The sequence below is a fragment of the Lathamus discolor genome, chromosome 4 (genome assembly GCF_037157495.1).
Source record: "Lathamus discolor isolate bLatDis1 chromosome 4, bLatDis1.hap1, whole genome shotgun sequence".
Lineage (NCBI taxonomy): Eukaryota > Metazoa > Chordata > Aves > Psittaciformes > Psittacidae > Lathamus > Lathamus discolor.
The window spans coordinates 31,648,596-31,664,568 of NC_088887.1; the positions used below are offsets into that span (position 1 = coordinate 31,648,596).

Below are 15,973 nucleotides of genomic sequence, written 5' to 3' on the forward strand. Positions count from 1 at the left end.
GAGAGGTGCGGGTATTCCCATGGAGATATCAAACATTCACCTCCTCCTTGTACTTGAAACTTTAAAAAACTGAATGAAAAACAAAGAGGAAAAGTTGTCTGCCTGTGAAATTGGGAGCTCCTAACCTATATGACAGCTCAAGGAATACAGTAAACTCCACAAGGCAGCAACCAGGTGTCCTCTCTCAGGCACGCATTTATTCTTGCAGGGTGGCTGAGCTTGGAAAGTTAGATCAATGACGTATTGGTTTCCAATGCTTTAAAATCCTCTTAACATCTGAAAGGCAAGACTAGCAAGAAATGATGCATAAGAAGGTATACGCTGCCCACCTTTTACCAGCATCGCTTCTGTCAGCTTTTGGGTATGATCCAAGGTATCCCTGGATAAATACTTTAGAAATGCAGTGCAAATCATATTCTAGATCAGCTGGACACCCGTGAAAAACAAGGCTTTGAGAAGGCATAATTAAAACCATTCATAGGACAGCCTTAGCTTAAAACATACCCACTGCCCACATGCACTGGACATAGCTGCATTTCATGAGGCTGGTCATGAACCCCTATACTAAACCATCAACCTGGTCTTCCGCAAATGCTGTCATTAACTCACTTACTTCTGGGTTCGCGAGGTCCGTCCACGGTTATCTTGATGGCTCTGTGGTATGTGGCTACTTGTGGCGGATTTGTGAAGACCGTGATAGTCAGCGTGAAGCTTTTCCCTGCAAAGGGAAAGAAAACAATTACTGAGCATATGTGTAAGGAAAATGTGTACTCCCCATTTCAGATAGCACTCAAACGCACCAAATGACACTAGAATACCTTAGCTGTCCATAATTTAAGACAGACATCTGCCCAGGAAGCCGGGTGTATAACCCCACAGCTGCCTGGCGCTGGATGCATTCCCTTTGTGGCAACTACTCAAGGCTTTCGGGAAAAAAAAAATTAATTTCTATTTAAATGATCTACACTTTGTTTGTAAAAAGGAGGTTACCCCCTAACAGTTAGAGTTTATCTGATCTACATGACTGCTGGTACGTTATCTGTACTTTCTACAGCGTGTTAGTTCAGAAGGGCTTAGAAATCATGTCTGACTCTTCCAAAACTGCCATGGGAATCTGATCAACAGTGCTTGTTAAAATTAAAGAGAACTGGGTGCTCAGATCCCCCAGGCAGATTGTAAAATCCCACGCTTTGTGGTTGGAGCTAGCATTAGATCAATTCCATATCGCAAACCAGAATCCTTTAAAAATAATCAGCTACTGCCATACTGAGAAACAAGAGAATGGAAAAAAAAAAATCCCTACAGCTTGCCCACAGAGAATTAAAACACTTTATGAAGACATAGCGGAGCATTATGCTTAGTTGCTTTATTATTCTGTAAGAAAACTGTGAAGGCCTTTCAAAATTGTTATGTGCATGCCACGGCTCCAAGTTGGGAAAAGTACCCATTTTGATGGCTGCTGGGGAGGGTTTTGCATCCCCTTGTGACTGCAGTGTATTCAGATCCTGCTACCCCTCGATTTGCTTTTGGGAAATGCCAACATTTACTTCAGGCCTTTTTAAATAACGAAAGTTAACATTCTGCAGCTCTGATAAGACCTCATACATGCATTCATTGTGGCTTTGGCCTGGACAACAACACAAACATTGCCTGTCAGCAGGTTTAGCACAGTTATCTGAGCATCACAGAGGACTCAGATACTGACAGGAATCTTAGTTATCAGTAAGAGACATCAAGGGACATCACCCCAAGTTAGATAACCAGGAACTATTGTAAGAAAATTAAGGCTGTCCTCCTTTGGGCACATGCTGTGTGAGCTTTCCCATACAGATCAGCCTGCTTCATTTTACCACTTGGTTCCAGCCCTCCTGAGTGCTGAGTTCCTTCCCTTTTAAGACTTCACATTTTTATTGTTTGCTTCATTTATCTATATAAATAAATACAAACTTAAATATAAGTGTAAATATAAATGCCTGCCTCTAGCATCAATATTCCCCCTACCCCCACCCCATGCACATTAACTTGCAATTCAATATGTCTCTTAATGCAGTTCCGACTTTTGGTGCTAATGGTCTGCATCAACATCACGCTGAACACACATACATAGCTGTTACTGGAAACTGTCCTCATCACATCCCTGTGAATTAGGGAGGTATTCTCCCCACTCTGTGGATGAAGAACTGTGGAGAGATAAAGTGTCTTGGCCACAATCTCACAGGAAGCCTGTGGCCAGCGATGCTAACCACTTTGGCTGCTGCAACTAAATCCAACTATAATCCTAAACCACAGCCCTGACAAAACAGAAGCTGAAACACAAGCCCTGCAAATCCCAGGTCAGTCTCCTCCCACCTCCACATCCTCACTAGAAAGCAGTTCCTGAGATGGAACGAACTGCAACAGAAGCAAAAGTCATTTCAGATCCCTGTCTCAGGGCCTTTGGACCTCAGCTCTTGGGTCCTACATCTACCCAGACAAAGGATGTCTGTGTCCTTGACAGTCTTTAAATACCAGAAATAGTTTATTTCCAGAAATAGCTTCCCTGTATCATTATATACAATACCCAGATCACTAAGACTGAAAGAGGCTTTGAAAATATACTTTATTCCTTTTACTAATCTGCAGTATTTCCACCTTGCTTCCCATCTGTGGTTTTGGCTTGTTTGGGGTTTTTTTTGACAACTGCTGATGCATTAGGTAAGGTGTTTCTGCTGTTCTGCTAGATTATGGAGTCCATTTATTTCTTTAGATGTTGTGGACTGATTTTCCAGATAGAAAAGAAATGCAGTATAAAATTATAACAGTGGTGAAATGTAGTAAAATGTGGCCACAGTACCAGTCTACAAGAATAAAGAAGAGAGAGATGAAGTTACTTTCAAGATTTTCTACAGAACAGACTAGATCTCAGAGGCTGTATATGGCTGTGACACAAGCTGGCAAAATCAGGAAGATACTTGGCTTACTTCTTGTTGACAGAAGACTATTCATTAACCACATACTGGTTAACCACAGGACTATATAACCATAAACCTACGTGACACTCATTGCTGCTTACCAATAATTCTGGCTGTGTTTTTTCCCTGGTTATTGTGTTTCATTTACATTTAGCTTTATTAAGTGGTTTTATCACTTTTATTCATAGCTTCTACATTATTCATCCTTTATGTGTCTGGTTGACAAAGGCAGATTAAAATTAGAGGTATTGTCAGTGAAATCTGTGTTTTATGGATATACCTGTTTTGGGATGACAGTAGGACTATAGACGTCTCCTCCTTGCTTTTATACATTATGATACAGCCATGATACAGATTTTTATTTTCAACACACTCTTGCATAATACACTTACACACAAGCGCAATGCATATACACACACACATATATATGCAATGTGCAGCAGACTAAACTGGTCGAAGTAATACCACATTAGTCAGTGGAGGCTGCATTCAGCCTCCCTAGCACTGCAGCCTGTATTATATGCCATGATATCTGATGCCTAAGAAGTGGACCTCGTAATTGTTGGCAGAAAACCTACACTGAGCACTTAGTGCTTGTGCTCAACTCAGGAAGGGGTGGGTGCCACCAAAACAGCCTAAGTGATGGACTAACCTCTCTAGTGACTGTAAAGTGGGACCAAACACCTCAAGAAGGCATTCTGAAACACTGGCCTCGTCTGGATGCCTTCAATAGTCATGATGACGATTTGATGATGTCCTAGCAGTCTCGGCAAGATGGCATGTAGCCCTTAATGAGCTAACATCAAAATCTGAGACCCTCTGTGTTAAACAGCCCCATGAATCTACAGAAAACCATGCACAAATTAGCTTGGGTCTGTGGTGCATCCCTCAGTATACTGAAGCAAATCACTACCGTGTCATCATGGGAGTGTTTGCCAATGGTGTGAGAGCTGATGGGTGATGTCAGTGTCAATCTGTGTCTTGCTGGGGTGCAAGAGTCACTTCAGAGGCTGTTGCTGCTTCTGTAACTATCCCTGGCAGCTCCTAATATTAGGCACAAAACACCTCATGAGCACAAGGATTAAATTCTGCAGATGTGGGACAGGGCTCTGCCATTGGAAACCCTTCCCACAGACATCAAGCATACCCTCACATGTGTAAGGGCAGAGCACAAGACTCACTGCTGCCATCAAGCCTTCCCTCACAAACAGAGTAGGAAAAATTGCTTGGTAATGTTTATTTTTGCAAGAGCATTGAGGCCAGAACCAGTCTAGAAAAAATAACGGAAACAGCAGCATTTCTGGTCAAAATACAATACTGACTTTTGAAATGATACCTGGAGACTCTGTTGATGGGTTTGCTAGAGTCTCTACTACCGAAAAAGCCCTCAGAAGTCATTGCTGATTTGACAGCTGAAGTCAGATGGATTAAACCAGTTGTCCTGAGCTCATGACTTTACAGGACTGCTCATGAGATTCCCTGATGGTGTGCAAAGCTGCAAGAACTGAAGAGGAAGCACAAAGCATAATGTTGTCCGCCAGCACTTGCTCAGCAATACTGTTCCTGGACCAGCAAAAGGTGAAGATCAGTTTCTAAGACCCAAGCATTTGAAGGTCATGTGCCTGTGCACTATACTGCAACACAGGAACCTGAAGTCTGAATTCAGTCTGCATCCCATCTGACAGGGGCTGGAAGCAAAACGAGCAGTGAGCTCACATCTAGCATGATGAGAAATTATTTAAGTGGTCCCCCAGAACAGCACTGAAGGGCTCTAGAGGGAGCAATAGGCTTGTAAGTCGTGGTCCCTGGGAATGTTTGAGAGGAACCAAGGGGGAAAAATGAATCCCAAGTGACAACATGGTCACATGAAGCTCCTGTGCGCTGATTTAGTCATCCTGAGCAGTTGTTATGACCAGATGGAACTGGGGGAGGAAAGGCACACTTAAAAGTGGCTGCATGTGCAGATGCAAAGGGCAGTGGGAGCAGACGCACTTTAGGGAAGAGAGGTCACATCTTGAATTTATCACTTCATTTTAATCCACCTTTCTCAGGCAAAAAGAGACATTGATTCCATTTATGAAGGTTCATCCAAATGAGGGCAGAAAAAATGAGTTAAAGCTCCATGAGTTTGCTCGTGGAGGGGGAGAGGAAAGGGAGGCCAACAGATGATGTGATTATTACAGTTACTATCTTTTGCTTTGGGGATTTATTCTGATGAAGTGTCGTCAGAGTTCTTCTGTTGTTTGTTTGGTTGGGCTTTTTTTTTTAATTGTTACAGTAAATTATTAAATAAAAAGAAGAAGAAAAAGGAAAGGAGCCAAGAACGCTTGTGCTGACAACGACAAAAGGTATAGCTGGAAAACACAAAATGTAATACACAAATGAAATACAAATTATATTACAGACATTTCTATTATATTAGTAAGAGACTTCCAGGTTCTAGTAAGAAAGATTATGATACTTTTTTTTAAAGCCAGCTTCTACTTTTTAGTGCTTATGTACTTACTTTTATTAAACCATGCTAAATGATCAATTTTATACATCTTTACAGTTTCTCACTACATCTTCCTGGGTCTCTGCCAAAGTGAAGATGTCTACTGCATTTTAATAACGTATCTGACTGTATCTCTGGGCAGGATGTAATACAAACACACACACATATTCATTCTTAAACGTCGACCATGGTACACTGGGGCCAAATTTTGCCATTCTTACCATTTAGGCCCCTAAATACTCCAATGTAATCACTAGGACGAGAAGGGCCAACATAATTTGACCCTTCATTAGATAACTGCTGCTCACCATACAAGTGAAATGTTTTTGTAGGTATCGAAGCTGCAAGTCCAACTACATAATAACTGTCCAAATTCGCTGCTCAGGTGGTGACCCTCTTCTACCATCCCCAAGACAGTTTCACACAGTCAGAATCTAACTTTGCCTCTTGTGCTTGGTCCGGTGGCTATTTCGTCAGAAAAAAGCTGCAGCTGAAGTAAGTGGCATCAAAAAAATAACATCATTTGTTTACCATCAGCACCACAGATACCACGGAATTTAAATATGAGAAAAAACTGTTATTCACCTCATCTGCTGCAAATGGTTTGCAAAATCTAACTGCCACAAGCCAACGGTCCAAAGAGGTAAATGCGAACATGGGGAGAAGTCAGCAAATCTGGGTTGGCCCAGAAAATGCGAGGACTGCCCATGCAAATCAGCTGCACTGGCAACAGATCTGTTTGTGTGTTTATATGGACATCTTGTAGGTGCAAGCATGTGTCAAGTTGGAGATTCAGGAAATACACATACTTGTCTCCTGCCAACCCAGCCTGGGTCAGCATAAAAGGTATACTTTTGAACATTTCTGTCAAGTGTCTCACTCCAGGAAGTTCTTATACCTGTGTTTACATAGCCTCTACTTACCCAGAATGAAATCTCCATCCTGTTAAATCAATAGGTGTTTTGTTCTGGATTTATATGGGGCCAAGTTGTCATGCAATGGCCAGAAGCGGCCCTGCCGCAAACTTGGACGCAGCTAGGAACTACTGAATTTCCTTTGCAGTAAGTTGTGGATATGCAACTCGCTGCTTCAGGAGTGTGGCTAGCACTGGATTCTCCCCTTCCCTTCCCAGCTCCCTGCAGCACTACCAAATGCTTAAGCAAGACGTGCACTTCACTCTCTTCTCCCTGCTCATTCTCCAAACATCTTTCCTGGCTAACAAGGGCTATGGTAGAAAGCACCAGAAAAGCCTGCTTCTCTTGCCATGGCTCTCTATGAATTCTGGAGCTAGAAGGCTAGAAGCAGGTTGTGTCTGGGGTGGAATCATTTCAAGGCATTATTTTTGGTGAAGCACATGTACATTTAACCTAAGGCAACACAGGAACTATATTAAGCAACTAAAATTACATAACTGAAATCAAGTAACATTAATAGAGACGCTGCCAGCCCAAGAAGGCATTAAGACTGAATTTTACCTCAAGCCCATTATCTGGGTAGGGATAGTCCCTGGCACTCTTCTGCAAACTGTTGGTGTCAAAAACATAACCCTAAGTCTGCAAGCTGTGGACGTGAAATAATTAAGCAGATGCAGAAGCTGGTTCTATACTCAGTGTAACTTAGAGCTGGCTCAGGTCCTCAGCAGCTATTCCAGTGCGCACATATTGGTGACAAAGAGCAGTGTTTTGTGCATGTCCCCTGTCATTAGGTATACCAGGCAGCCCATAAGACCTGTCACCAACACTGCAAGTTTGCCTATGCACTGAAGAATTCCTGGGCAGGTAGCATGTCCAGAAGTTGCTTCCCCTGCCCTTTGCTGTGCTACAATGGTACGAACTTTCAAATCCCTTTCCTCAGAAAAAAAAAAAAAAAGGAGAACATCCTCCTGTTGGAATAAACAAAAACTGACAGCACACAGCACCCCAAAACCATGTCACTGTCAATTCCAAAGCAAATTCCCCATATTTGCTTGAATGCTGCTTTTTATCCATCACAGTAGGAACCAACACCTTTTGGATTTTATCTGAAGCCCTCTGAAGAGTGATTCTCCCTTGCACAAACATTCTCAAGAGTTGCAAGGGTGGAGCTCGGCTCTCTAAACCGGCCACACTTTTTCTCTCTCCTTTTGGGCAGATGTTTACATTTAATTTGACAAGAGTTTGCGTGCAGCCAGTTTCACTTCTGCGCTGATGAGCGGTTTCACTTCCCAGTCCCATGTGCTGTCATGATGACACCCTCCAACACCTCCTCCCGCCTCGCAGGGGCCTCTGTGCTAATCCCTTCCCTGACAATGTGTGTAAAAGTGCAGCCGCCACCGCTGCTGCTGATCCACTGGTTGCCTCGAAGGCACCTGGTGGCCCTGCTCTACTTCAGAAACCTGGATTTAAAACGCAGCCTTTTGAAATGCTCATGTCTAAAATGTTAAGCGCAAGGCATCAGTCTCAGCTGGATTCCTTCAGGTTCCTTCCCTCAGGTTACTACTTCTACTACCTAAACGCTATTATTTCACTCTGCTGAAGTGAATGTGCTTCAGCAGAGATGCCACAAATGCACAATTTATTCTGTTTAGAGAAAAAAGAAAGAAAAGTGGCAGCTAAGTAGCAGGAGATACCTGGTGTGGGTACTAAATGGTCATGGCCATTAATCCGAAAGGGAGCTTTGCTAGAATATGGGTGGGAGAATAACTTTGAGCCTATAGGAAAGGACATGAAACGAACTGAGGAGAAGAGGCATAGGATTAAGAGATTTGGGGCCGAGGTGGCAAGAAGGACGTCTCTGAAGACAGGGTGTCCTACAATAGTCAGCTTAAGCTGACACCCAGTAGTTAACATAGACATTAGTCACTTTTGTATGTCACCATAAACGGTCCACAAACACACAAAGCCACCAGGTATCCCGCCTATATTGTGATGTTGTCTAATTTCAGAAGAAAGAATATTTTAAGCTGCGGTAGGAATTTGGCTGGCAGGAACATTATTTGTACTTTAGCATCCTCAGGTCTAAATCCTATGCAAATATCAGCTTTTAAGCTTTCTGATGGAGACAGCATATGTATACATGTGTGTGAGTGTGTGCAGCAGAGCTACAACAATGTCTGACAACACATAAAGAAAAGATGCTTTTCCATTCTGTTCTGAAACACAACCAAGTGACCTGTTTCAATTGAATTTTTAGGGTGGGATGCCTTCTTAGACTGAAAGCCTGCAGATCAAGTTTGCAAAATGGATTAAGGCATTAAAAGTCTGGGATGGGGGGGGAAACCTTTTAATGGAAAAGCCAAGCAGCCTCTAACTATAAGTGGAATTGCTGCAGTAACCACTATAAAATTCTTATGAACTTGGGTGGAGACAATAATTACAGCAGGGAAGAATGAGATTCTATGGGGTGCCCGGCCTCTGCAGCAGAGTGGCAGCATAAGGAGATTACAGTTTGAGTCTTAAAGTGCAATGCTTATTGTCAAAATATTTTTAAGAGGTACTATATATGTAATGTATACAAGCGGCATGTCACTAATGTTTAAACACAGAGTTTTAGAGTAGGATTATTTATTCCCCAGAGATGACTTTAATAGAAATCTCTTATGCCCTATGAGCAGGCCACCCCAAAACCTGAACCTCTGCTTTCAAGCCATGACCTATAGCATACCAGGGAATTTCACCGTGTTGGTGTTTTGTTTTGGTTTTACTTTCCCAGTGCAGTATCATTTTAGTTTTAAATGAACTGCTTCGCTATACCAGAGTTTGGGCTGACTATGAATAAGTATTCAGAAATGACTTAGCCTCCATGAAGTGCATCCAGCTCTACGGCGGAAAGAAGAAACGATCATTCAGCAGACTGCTATGTCACTGTTGGATGGTTCAGGGAAAGGGAAAAAACAGCAACAGGAACACCAGAAGGAAAGGACAGTTCAAAACGAAGTGACTTAAATGCAAAGCTACCACCTTCTCACAGAAAATGCCTTGGGATCTTTAAGCCTAATAATAGTTCTTAACCCAGCTATAATTTCAAACCATTAATAAGCTTTTTGAGGCAGAAATTATCACCCACACTTTACAGGTGATGACAGAGACATGAAAAGGTTAAGGCCCAGATTCACAAGAGGATTTAGCTGCCTGAAGTGGGATTCAGGTTTGATTTAAAAGCTTAAGTCCAAAATTACACCCTTCACACCTCCCGCCCCACCATCCAGGTGGTGCCTAGCAGCAGCCATGGTGGATACCTGAGGGGGCTTCTCCTGCTGAACAGCCCCATGCCCTTGAGGCTGCAAGCTCAGCCTCCAGGAAGGAGCATCTCAGCATGGTCAGCAGGCCTGAACCCACAGCCTGAGCCTTCCTCTGCCCCTTCTCCTGCAGGAGGTTTGGTTCAGGAGCTGCTGCTGGGGGCTCACGCACTGACAGCCTCTCATGGTGGCTGCTTTAAGCATTAATGGCATTTCCCCAGGGAAAGTCTCTGTTTTGTAGGGTACACTTCAGATGCACACTTCGCACCTCTCTGAGGGGCCATGGGCAGGTGGCTCTGGTGGGGCGCAGAATCCTCAGCGCTGGTGGCCCCAGCGGCTGGACATCCTCAGGTAGAAGAGGTCCTTCAGGCAGAGGGATGCTGCATGCATGGCTCTCGGGGCTGGTGGCTGCAGTGTTTGGGGTGAGGAGAGCACCTTGTTCCACTCTCTTCTCCAAGGACTTCTATACTTGAACCCATGATTTCTTCATCCCTCGAAGCCCTGTTCTCATCCTTTGCCTAATCATCAGACCAGGAAAACCTTGACGTAATGGGTGCTGTGGTTTTTGCCAGATCCTGTTCTGAGGCACCCTCATTTCATAGTGCATTGTCCCGTGATCCTAGAAAATGCCCTTTGAGACCTGGATTTTGTCTCAGTTCCTCTCCCTTTTTCCAGCACTTGCTTTTATTTGGGACCAGCCCAAGTCTGGCTACCTGTCCAGCCAGGTGCTGGCATACCTCAGTGCTCTGGTAGGGTGCAAGACCTGGGAACAAACATGTTCCTTGCCCTACGGAGCAATGAAGACCTCTCGGCATGGCTGCAGGCAGAGGCACCAGGTACAGGGAACAAGGAAGGTGTGGGTTCACTGGAAGAGCAACATGCTGCTCTGAATACAAAAGGCAAGGAGCACTTTCATGATCATCAGGGCCATTTTAGCAAGTGAAGGACTTCCGCCTGCAGTGGCCTAAAGCAGGTGAACACCAAAAGACAACCTGACAAGTCACTTCTTCAGCAGCTAGCTGAGCATGGGAGTGTGCACTGGGACTGTTTACTCAGAGTTCATTTTCTTAGAGGAAGGACTCCTTGTGCTGTCATTACGCTAATGCAATGCACATTGATTTCAGAGCTCGGAAGAGGTCTGGGGTCACTCGATGGATATCCATGCAGTCAGTGATGGGGGAGATAACACTGCCATTACGAACTCGGAACCTGCCAAGTTCCACCAGAGACAACGTCCAAACACAGAGCAACCCCTGTGACCTCAGATACGGACGTTGTTTCACTGGAGTTGTGGTGCATGAAGTCTAGCCTGTGGAAAGTTTGTGGCCTTAGCAAAGTGTTGCCTCCAGTTCCTCCCTAAACTTCAGGGAACTGATGTGCATACACACCACGCCAAGCACCGCCCCACTGAAGAGCTCTTATGGCATCAAGGCTTCAAAGCAGCTGCTTCCCTTTGCCTCGCCTCAGTCTCCAGAACCTCCTCCCCACGCACTGCCTGCTCTCTCCCTGCACCACAGAGCAGGTAGCTCCCCATCCCCAGAGGGAACATTAGGAAAGGGTGGGAAGAATTTAGGATAATTCCTAGTAGCACACTCTGAAGCCAAAACCTGCTCCTGTGATAAAGGTTCAGAAAGGAAGTGCAACCTGTGCTGAGAGGCAGCAGCTCTCAAAGTGGACAGGCAGGAACAGCATCAATAGAGGAAAGAGGACAAGAGACAGATTGATGCGGGACAGAGATGAAGGGAATAAGGTCGACTAGGAAAGGCTGAGAAAACTGTGTCGAAATAATGATGGGAAATGGGAAAAGTAGGAGGGGAGCAAAAGAGTTGGACAGTCACACAGCGTTAAGGTAAAAAACACAAGGCTATTTTTTCTCTGCTGTTGAAGGGTTTTTAGAAGGGAACAGAGACTGATTCACACTGCTGAGGGTTTATGCACATGACTATGCTGGAAAAGATTCTCCTGACAGCAACTGTAAGCCCAAACAAAATTGTAAGCATCCTCGCTTCTGCTAATCCTGAATGAGCTGACAAGAACTGCATGCCTTAGGCCAGTCAGCTGAAGTTCACTAGCCAGCCCTGAAGCCAAGGCCCTAATTCATCTCTCAGAATGATTTTATTTTGGTGACAAAACAGCAGCTATTATTTGAGTTGTAATACAGGTACATACACATACAGGTACACAGGTATGCACAAAAATAAGTGCGGTTTTTTTCACCAGAACTCATGCAGCCTCTGAGGGAAGGCACAGCAAAATAAATAAAAGGAAAATAAACCCAAAGGAAAATAAAAAGGCAAACAGATCTCTTGAAACTATCTAATCTTTTTCATCTCGAGAGGTGCTTCTTTTCCCCTAAGCAGGATCCTCGTAAACCCAATTCCTGTTCCTTTTAGCATGGAAAAACAAAAAAAGGGGAAAATGCTGGGAGGACAGTGTCTGCCTCATCCTCGTCATTAGCCTGAGTTTCAAAAATGTACAAGCAGAGCTCTGCAGAACCAAAAAATAGATTTATTGTTATTGGACTGAGGGCAGTGGTTCAGCACTTGGCATGGCCACTGTTTACAGCAGTAATGCTCCCGGAGACAGGAAGTTCTCCAAATCACTCTGCCATTATTTTTCTCCTGTTGACGCTTTCTGATCAAGAGTTTTTTCGCCCAGACGAAATCTGAAGTAACCCAGCAGAGAGTGTTTGGGAGCTGGCAAAGCCAGCCGCAGTCATGCTCAGCCTCACAGACCACATGATGTTTTTCGAGTCAAACCCCCGTGCGGAGCTGCATCATACTTATACTTTCTTACACAATCAGCAATTCATGCAAACCCGGCTGCACGTAGCGACTCAGGCGGCACTGGTGTAGTGAGAAAGTCTTCTTCCCTCCCCTCCTCCTGCTATTACATCCCTGCCAAAGGCCAGCGCGGAGGCAGTGTAGCTTTGAGGGGGCTGGGTTTGCTGATCAACCTAAAGCTGACCCAGGCTATTTGGCCTGAAATAGCCATCAACTCTCCTGTACCAGTGCAGGGAGTCTGCACAGTGAATTCTTCTACAGCTACTCAGTTTACACAGAAATCTTGATTAAAACTAACAACACAACCAAGCAACCCTGAATCACTTACACATAAATCAGCGCTCCTGGCCTGACTGGTGGGAGGAGAACCCTGTGATAAACATCAATCCTCTAACAACACACCGGGGGTGAGCACCAGTAGCATGGCCCCTTCTTTCCGTTGCTTCCCTTTCCCAAGGGCCATGCCAGCCTTGCCTGTGCCCGGCACAGTAGCAGGGCTGGAGGATGACTCAAAGGAGCTGCCCATCTCCCTACAGCCAAACCACTTTCCTGCTGGTTGTAGCATCCTGATAGCACCACATATTTATCAATCCAAAGTATAAATAAGTGATTGGTTTTAAACTCAACAAATTGACTCTTTTTTCAGTTTTGATTGCTGCTGGATTTCTTCTATTTTTGTCCTGCCTGGCAAGAGCGGCTCATTGTTACTCCAGTATCTGATACTGTGTCCCCTGAAGCATGCCAATGGCTTGGACCAGAACCCAGAAGGCTGCTTAATACTGATTTTTACGAGCCTGTTGAATAGCCTCCTCTTCTGTTTTGCACATACTTTTAACAATTTTGAATGCATTTAAGTAAAAAAAGAAACCAAATTTTAACAAAGTGCTCAAATAATGCAACCACAAGCTGAAGCTGCACAGAAGGAGCAAAATTCTGACTTCAGAAAGACTAATTAAAATAATCGGACTCAGAATCCAGGCCAGTAATTTCTGGAGTTTAAGTATTTTTGAGATTCCAGCTTAAAACTGATTTTTCTTCCCCAAAATGATATCCAGAAGGAAGAGTCCTGATAGCAGAAACTGCTGGTTATGCTTGGTAATCTCTCCCCCTCTCTCTCTCTCGTGTTCTCCTACCAGCTACACCTGTGAAAAATGAGTATTTCTTTGGCTCTGTGGAAACTGAAAACTCTCACAAAACTTATTCATGACTCTAATCCCAACAGCTGGTAGGAAACATATACATAGGCTCAATTTTCAGTCCTTTCCAAGACACAGATTTTAAAACAACCTTGCTGGAGAGCTATCATGACGCTCTAGCTCTTAGCTTTAGATTGAGGTCTCCTGCAGCAAGACAAGACACCTCCCCTTTTAGCTACTATTATGGTAACCTATTAATAATAATTTTCATCTGGAAAACATGTTTATTTGTTGGGGTTTTCTTAACGTTACGTTCTACAAAGACGATAGTTACTGGGATTAATGATTCCATGAGGAAAATATGTAATGCCTACCAAGCCATGAAGCTTTCCCTCTCCAAAATAACTATTTATTTTTAATTTTATCCAATGAACCTCTATGGTGTCAGGCATTTTGCATCAGATTTATTTCATCAGAGTAACCTAAACCGGTTCGTTATACATTAAGAAAACAGCAGTAGCATTCTGAAGTTTGAAGTGTTTGTGAACGGAAGGAGAAAAATAAAGATTATTTTAACCAGGTAATCAGGTGAGGGGGGGCTGAGATTGGCTGAATTTTAAATCTACATTTTTCTCTCAGAAAGTACTTACCAAGCTTACAAGCCAGACAGGCAGGTTTTCCCAGTAGCATTCTCAAACTAGGGTGAGGAATAGTAACTCTGGAGCTCAGCCAATTCCAATGTAAATCTGTTTTGTTCAGGAAAGCGAGCCAAATTGCTTTTCTACAACATCTCAGTGTCTTGGGCGACCTGTGATATTCTCAGCTCCCATTCTGGGTGTCAAGAAAATCAAGTGCCCTTTGTTTTTTTCTGTAATTCTGAACAACAAGCACCGGCAGAGCAACACACGGCAACCGCTGGCTGCTAGACGTGAAAGGAACGTTGGTACGCAGCTTGGTTCTCTAAGCTTTGGCCAGTGTTTTGGTGCATCTGCTCTGGCTGACAGGCAGGAACAGACCCCCAGACAGGGGGAATCACTGTAACTCTCACAGTCAGCACAGAGCCACTTATGTGAAAATGTGGACAACAGTCATATGTTTGAAACAGCCATCGGACTGTCTTGGTAGATTTCATGTAAAGCCCCCATAAGGAAATTTAAACTATTTATCAAGACTGTCAAGAATGACAATTTCTTACTTTCTTATAAGGGAGAAAGTGGTGGCTTGCCATCAGTTCAGCAAGGCTTTTAATGGGGATGATCTGCACGATAACTGATGCACAGGGAACTGTTACTGGTCAAAGCTGTTCCTCATTCTCCAGCTGGGATTTTAAATCACCTGAGATACATACACAAAAAACATCCACTCTGACTGTAACCAACGTGAACTTTCAGTCACTGTTCACATAATACTCCTGGAATCGCATTATCACTGGTGGCCACTGAACTTATTCAAACTCAAGTATTACACAGCAAACAAAGTTTCTGTTAATTTTCCTCTAGTGAAGTATCAAAGGAAGCAATGCCCTTTGAAGCAGCTACCTTATGCTTTAGGTTTTATGCAAGTTCAACAGAACAGCACCTCAGAAATCCCGTGCCAAATGCACACAATCCCCACCTTTTGAAAACAATCCCCTGTTCCAGGAATAAACAAAAGCATACATTAGTCACTCGTTCCAAAGATGGGCAGCCAGTGGAGGTGATGAGATTTAACCTCGAAGACTGACTAATAGCAAGCAGCGTTCCTAAGGCGCTCCATTGCTTAAAGGATCCCAAGCACCTGAATACCATATGACAAACAAGGTTTATGTCAGTGACCAAGTGATCAGCTACAAGCAACCACTTACAGCAGGGTAGGGAGCTCAATGATGCTCCTCACCAAGTGTTTCTGTATAGATAGGGACTGTTCACTCTCAGCCACTGGATTTTGACCTTGAAAATCACACAGTTCACTGTTATGATTTCTAGCTTCATTACCATGGTCAGGAACTGAACTACAGGTTTGTTTTTATTAGCTTCTCCACCACTTTGCCAGCTATTCATTTGAATCTTCTAAACAGTCATCTCTGAATCATAATGCAAATTCCATTTACTGAAAAGGTGGTACCTTTAATATAACAAATGAACATGTTTAATGACTGATACTTTTAGACATTACAGCATCTCTCATGTTTTCAGTAAATGGATATAATTTTCTCTGCATTACCCTATTATTATTCTTTGCTAGCATTACGAAGCTACGTTCTCAGCTGCGGGTGTTTTCCACCAAGTGCATTTTGAAGACAGCCCAAACAACATGATTTAAAAGACATCTCCCTCTGTATCCTCAGCTAAAAATGCTGCAGGATATAGAGGGACGGGATCGGCATTTTATTCTTAAAATGTCTTTACTGCTTG

General features: G+C 43.6%; 1 protein-coding gene across 2 annotated transcripts in view; it reads right to left on the reverse strand.

The window, feature by feature from the left end:
* Positions 1–15,973, reverse strand: part of RUNX1 (RUNX family transcription factor 1) — a 171,180-nt gene that overhangs the window by 53,134 nt on the left and 102,073 nt on the right. For both annotated transcript variants that reach the window (XM_065676913.1, XM_065676912.1), the window contains exon 5: positions 614–718. In XM_065676913.1, coding sequence (XP_065532985.1) covers positions 614–718 — 105 coding nt within the window. The remainder of the gene's footprint in view (positions 1–613; positions 719–15,973) is intronic.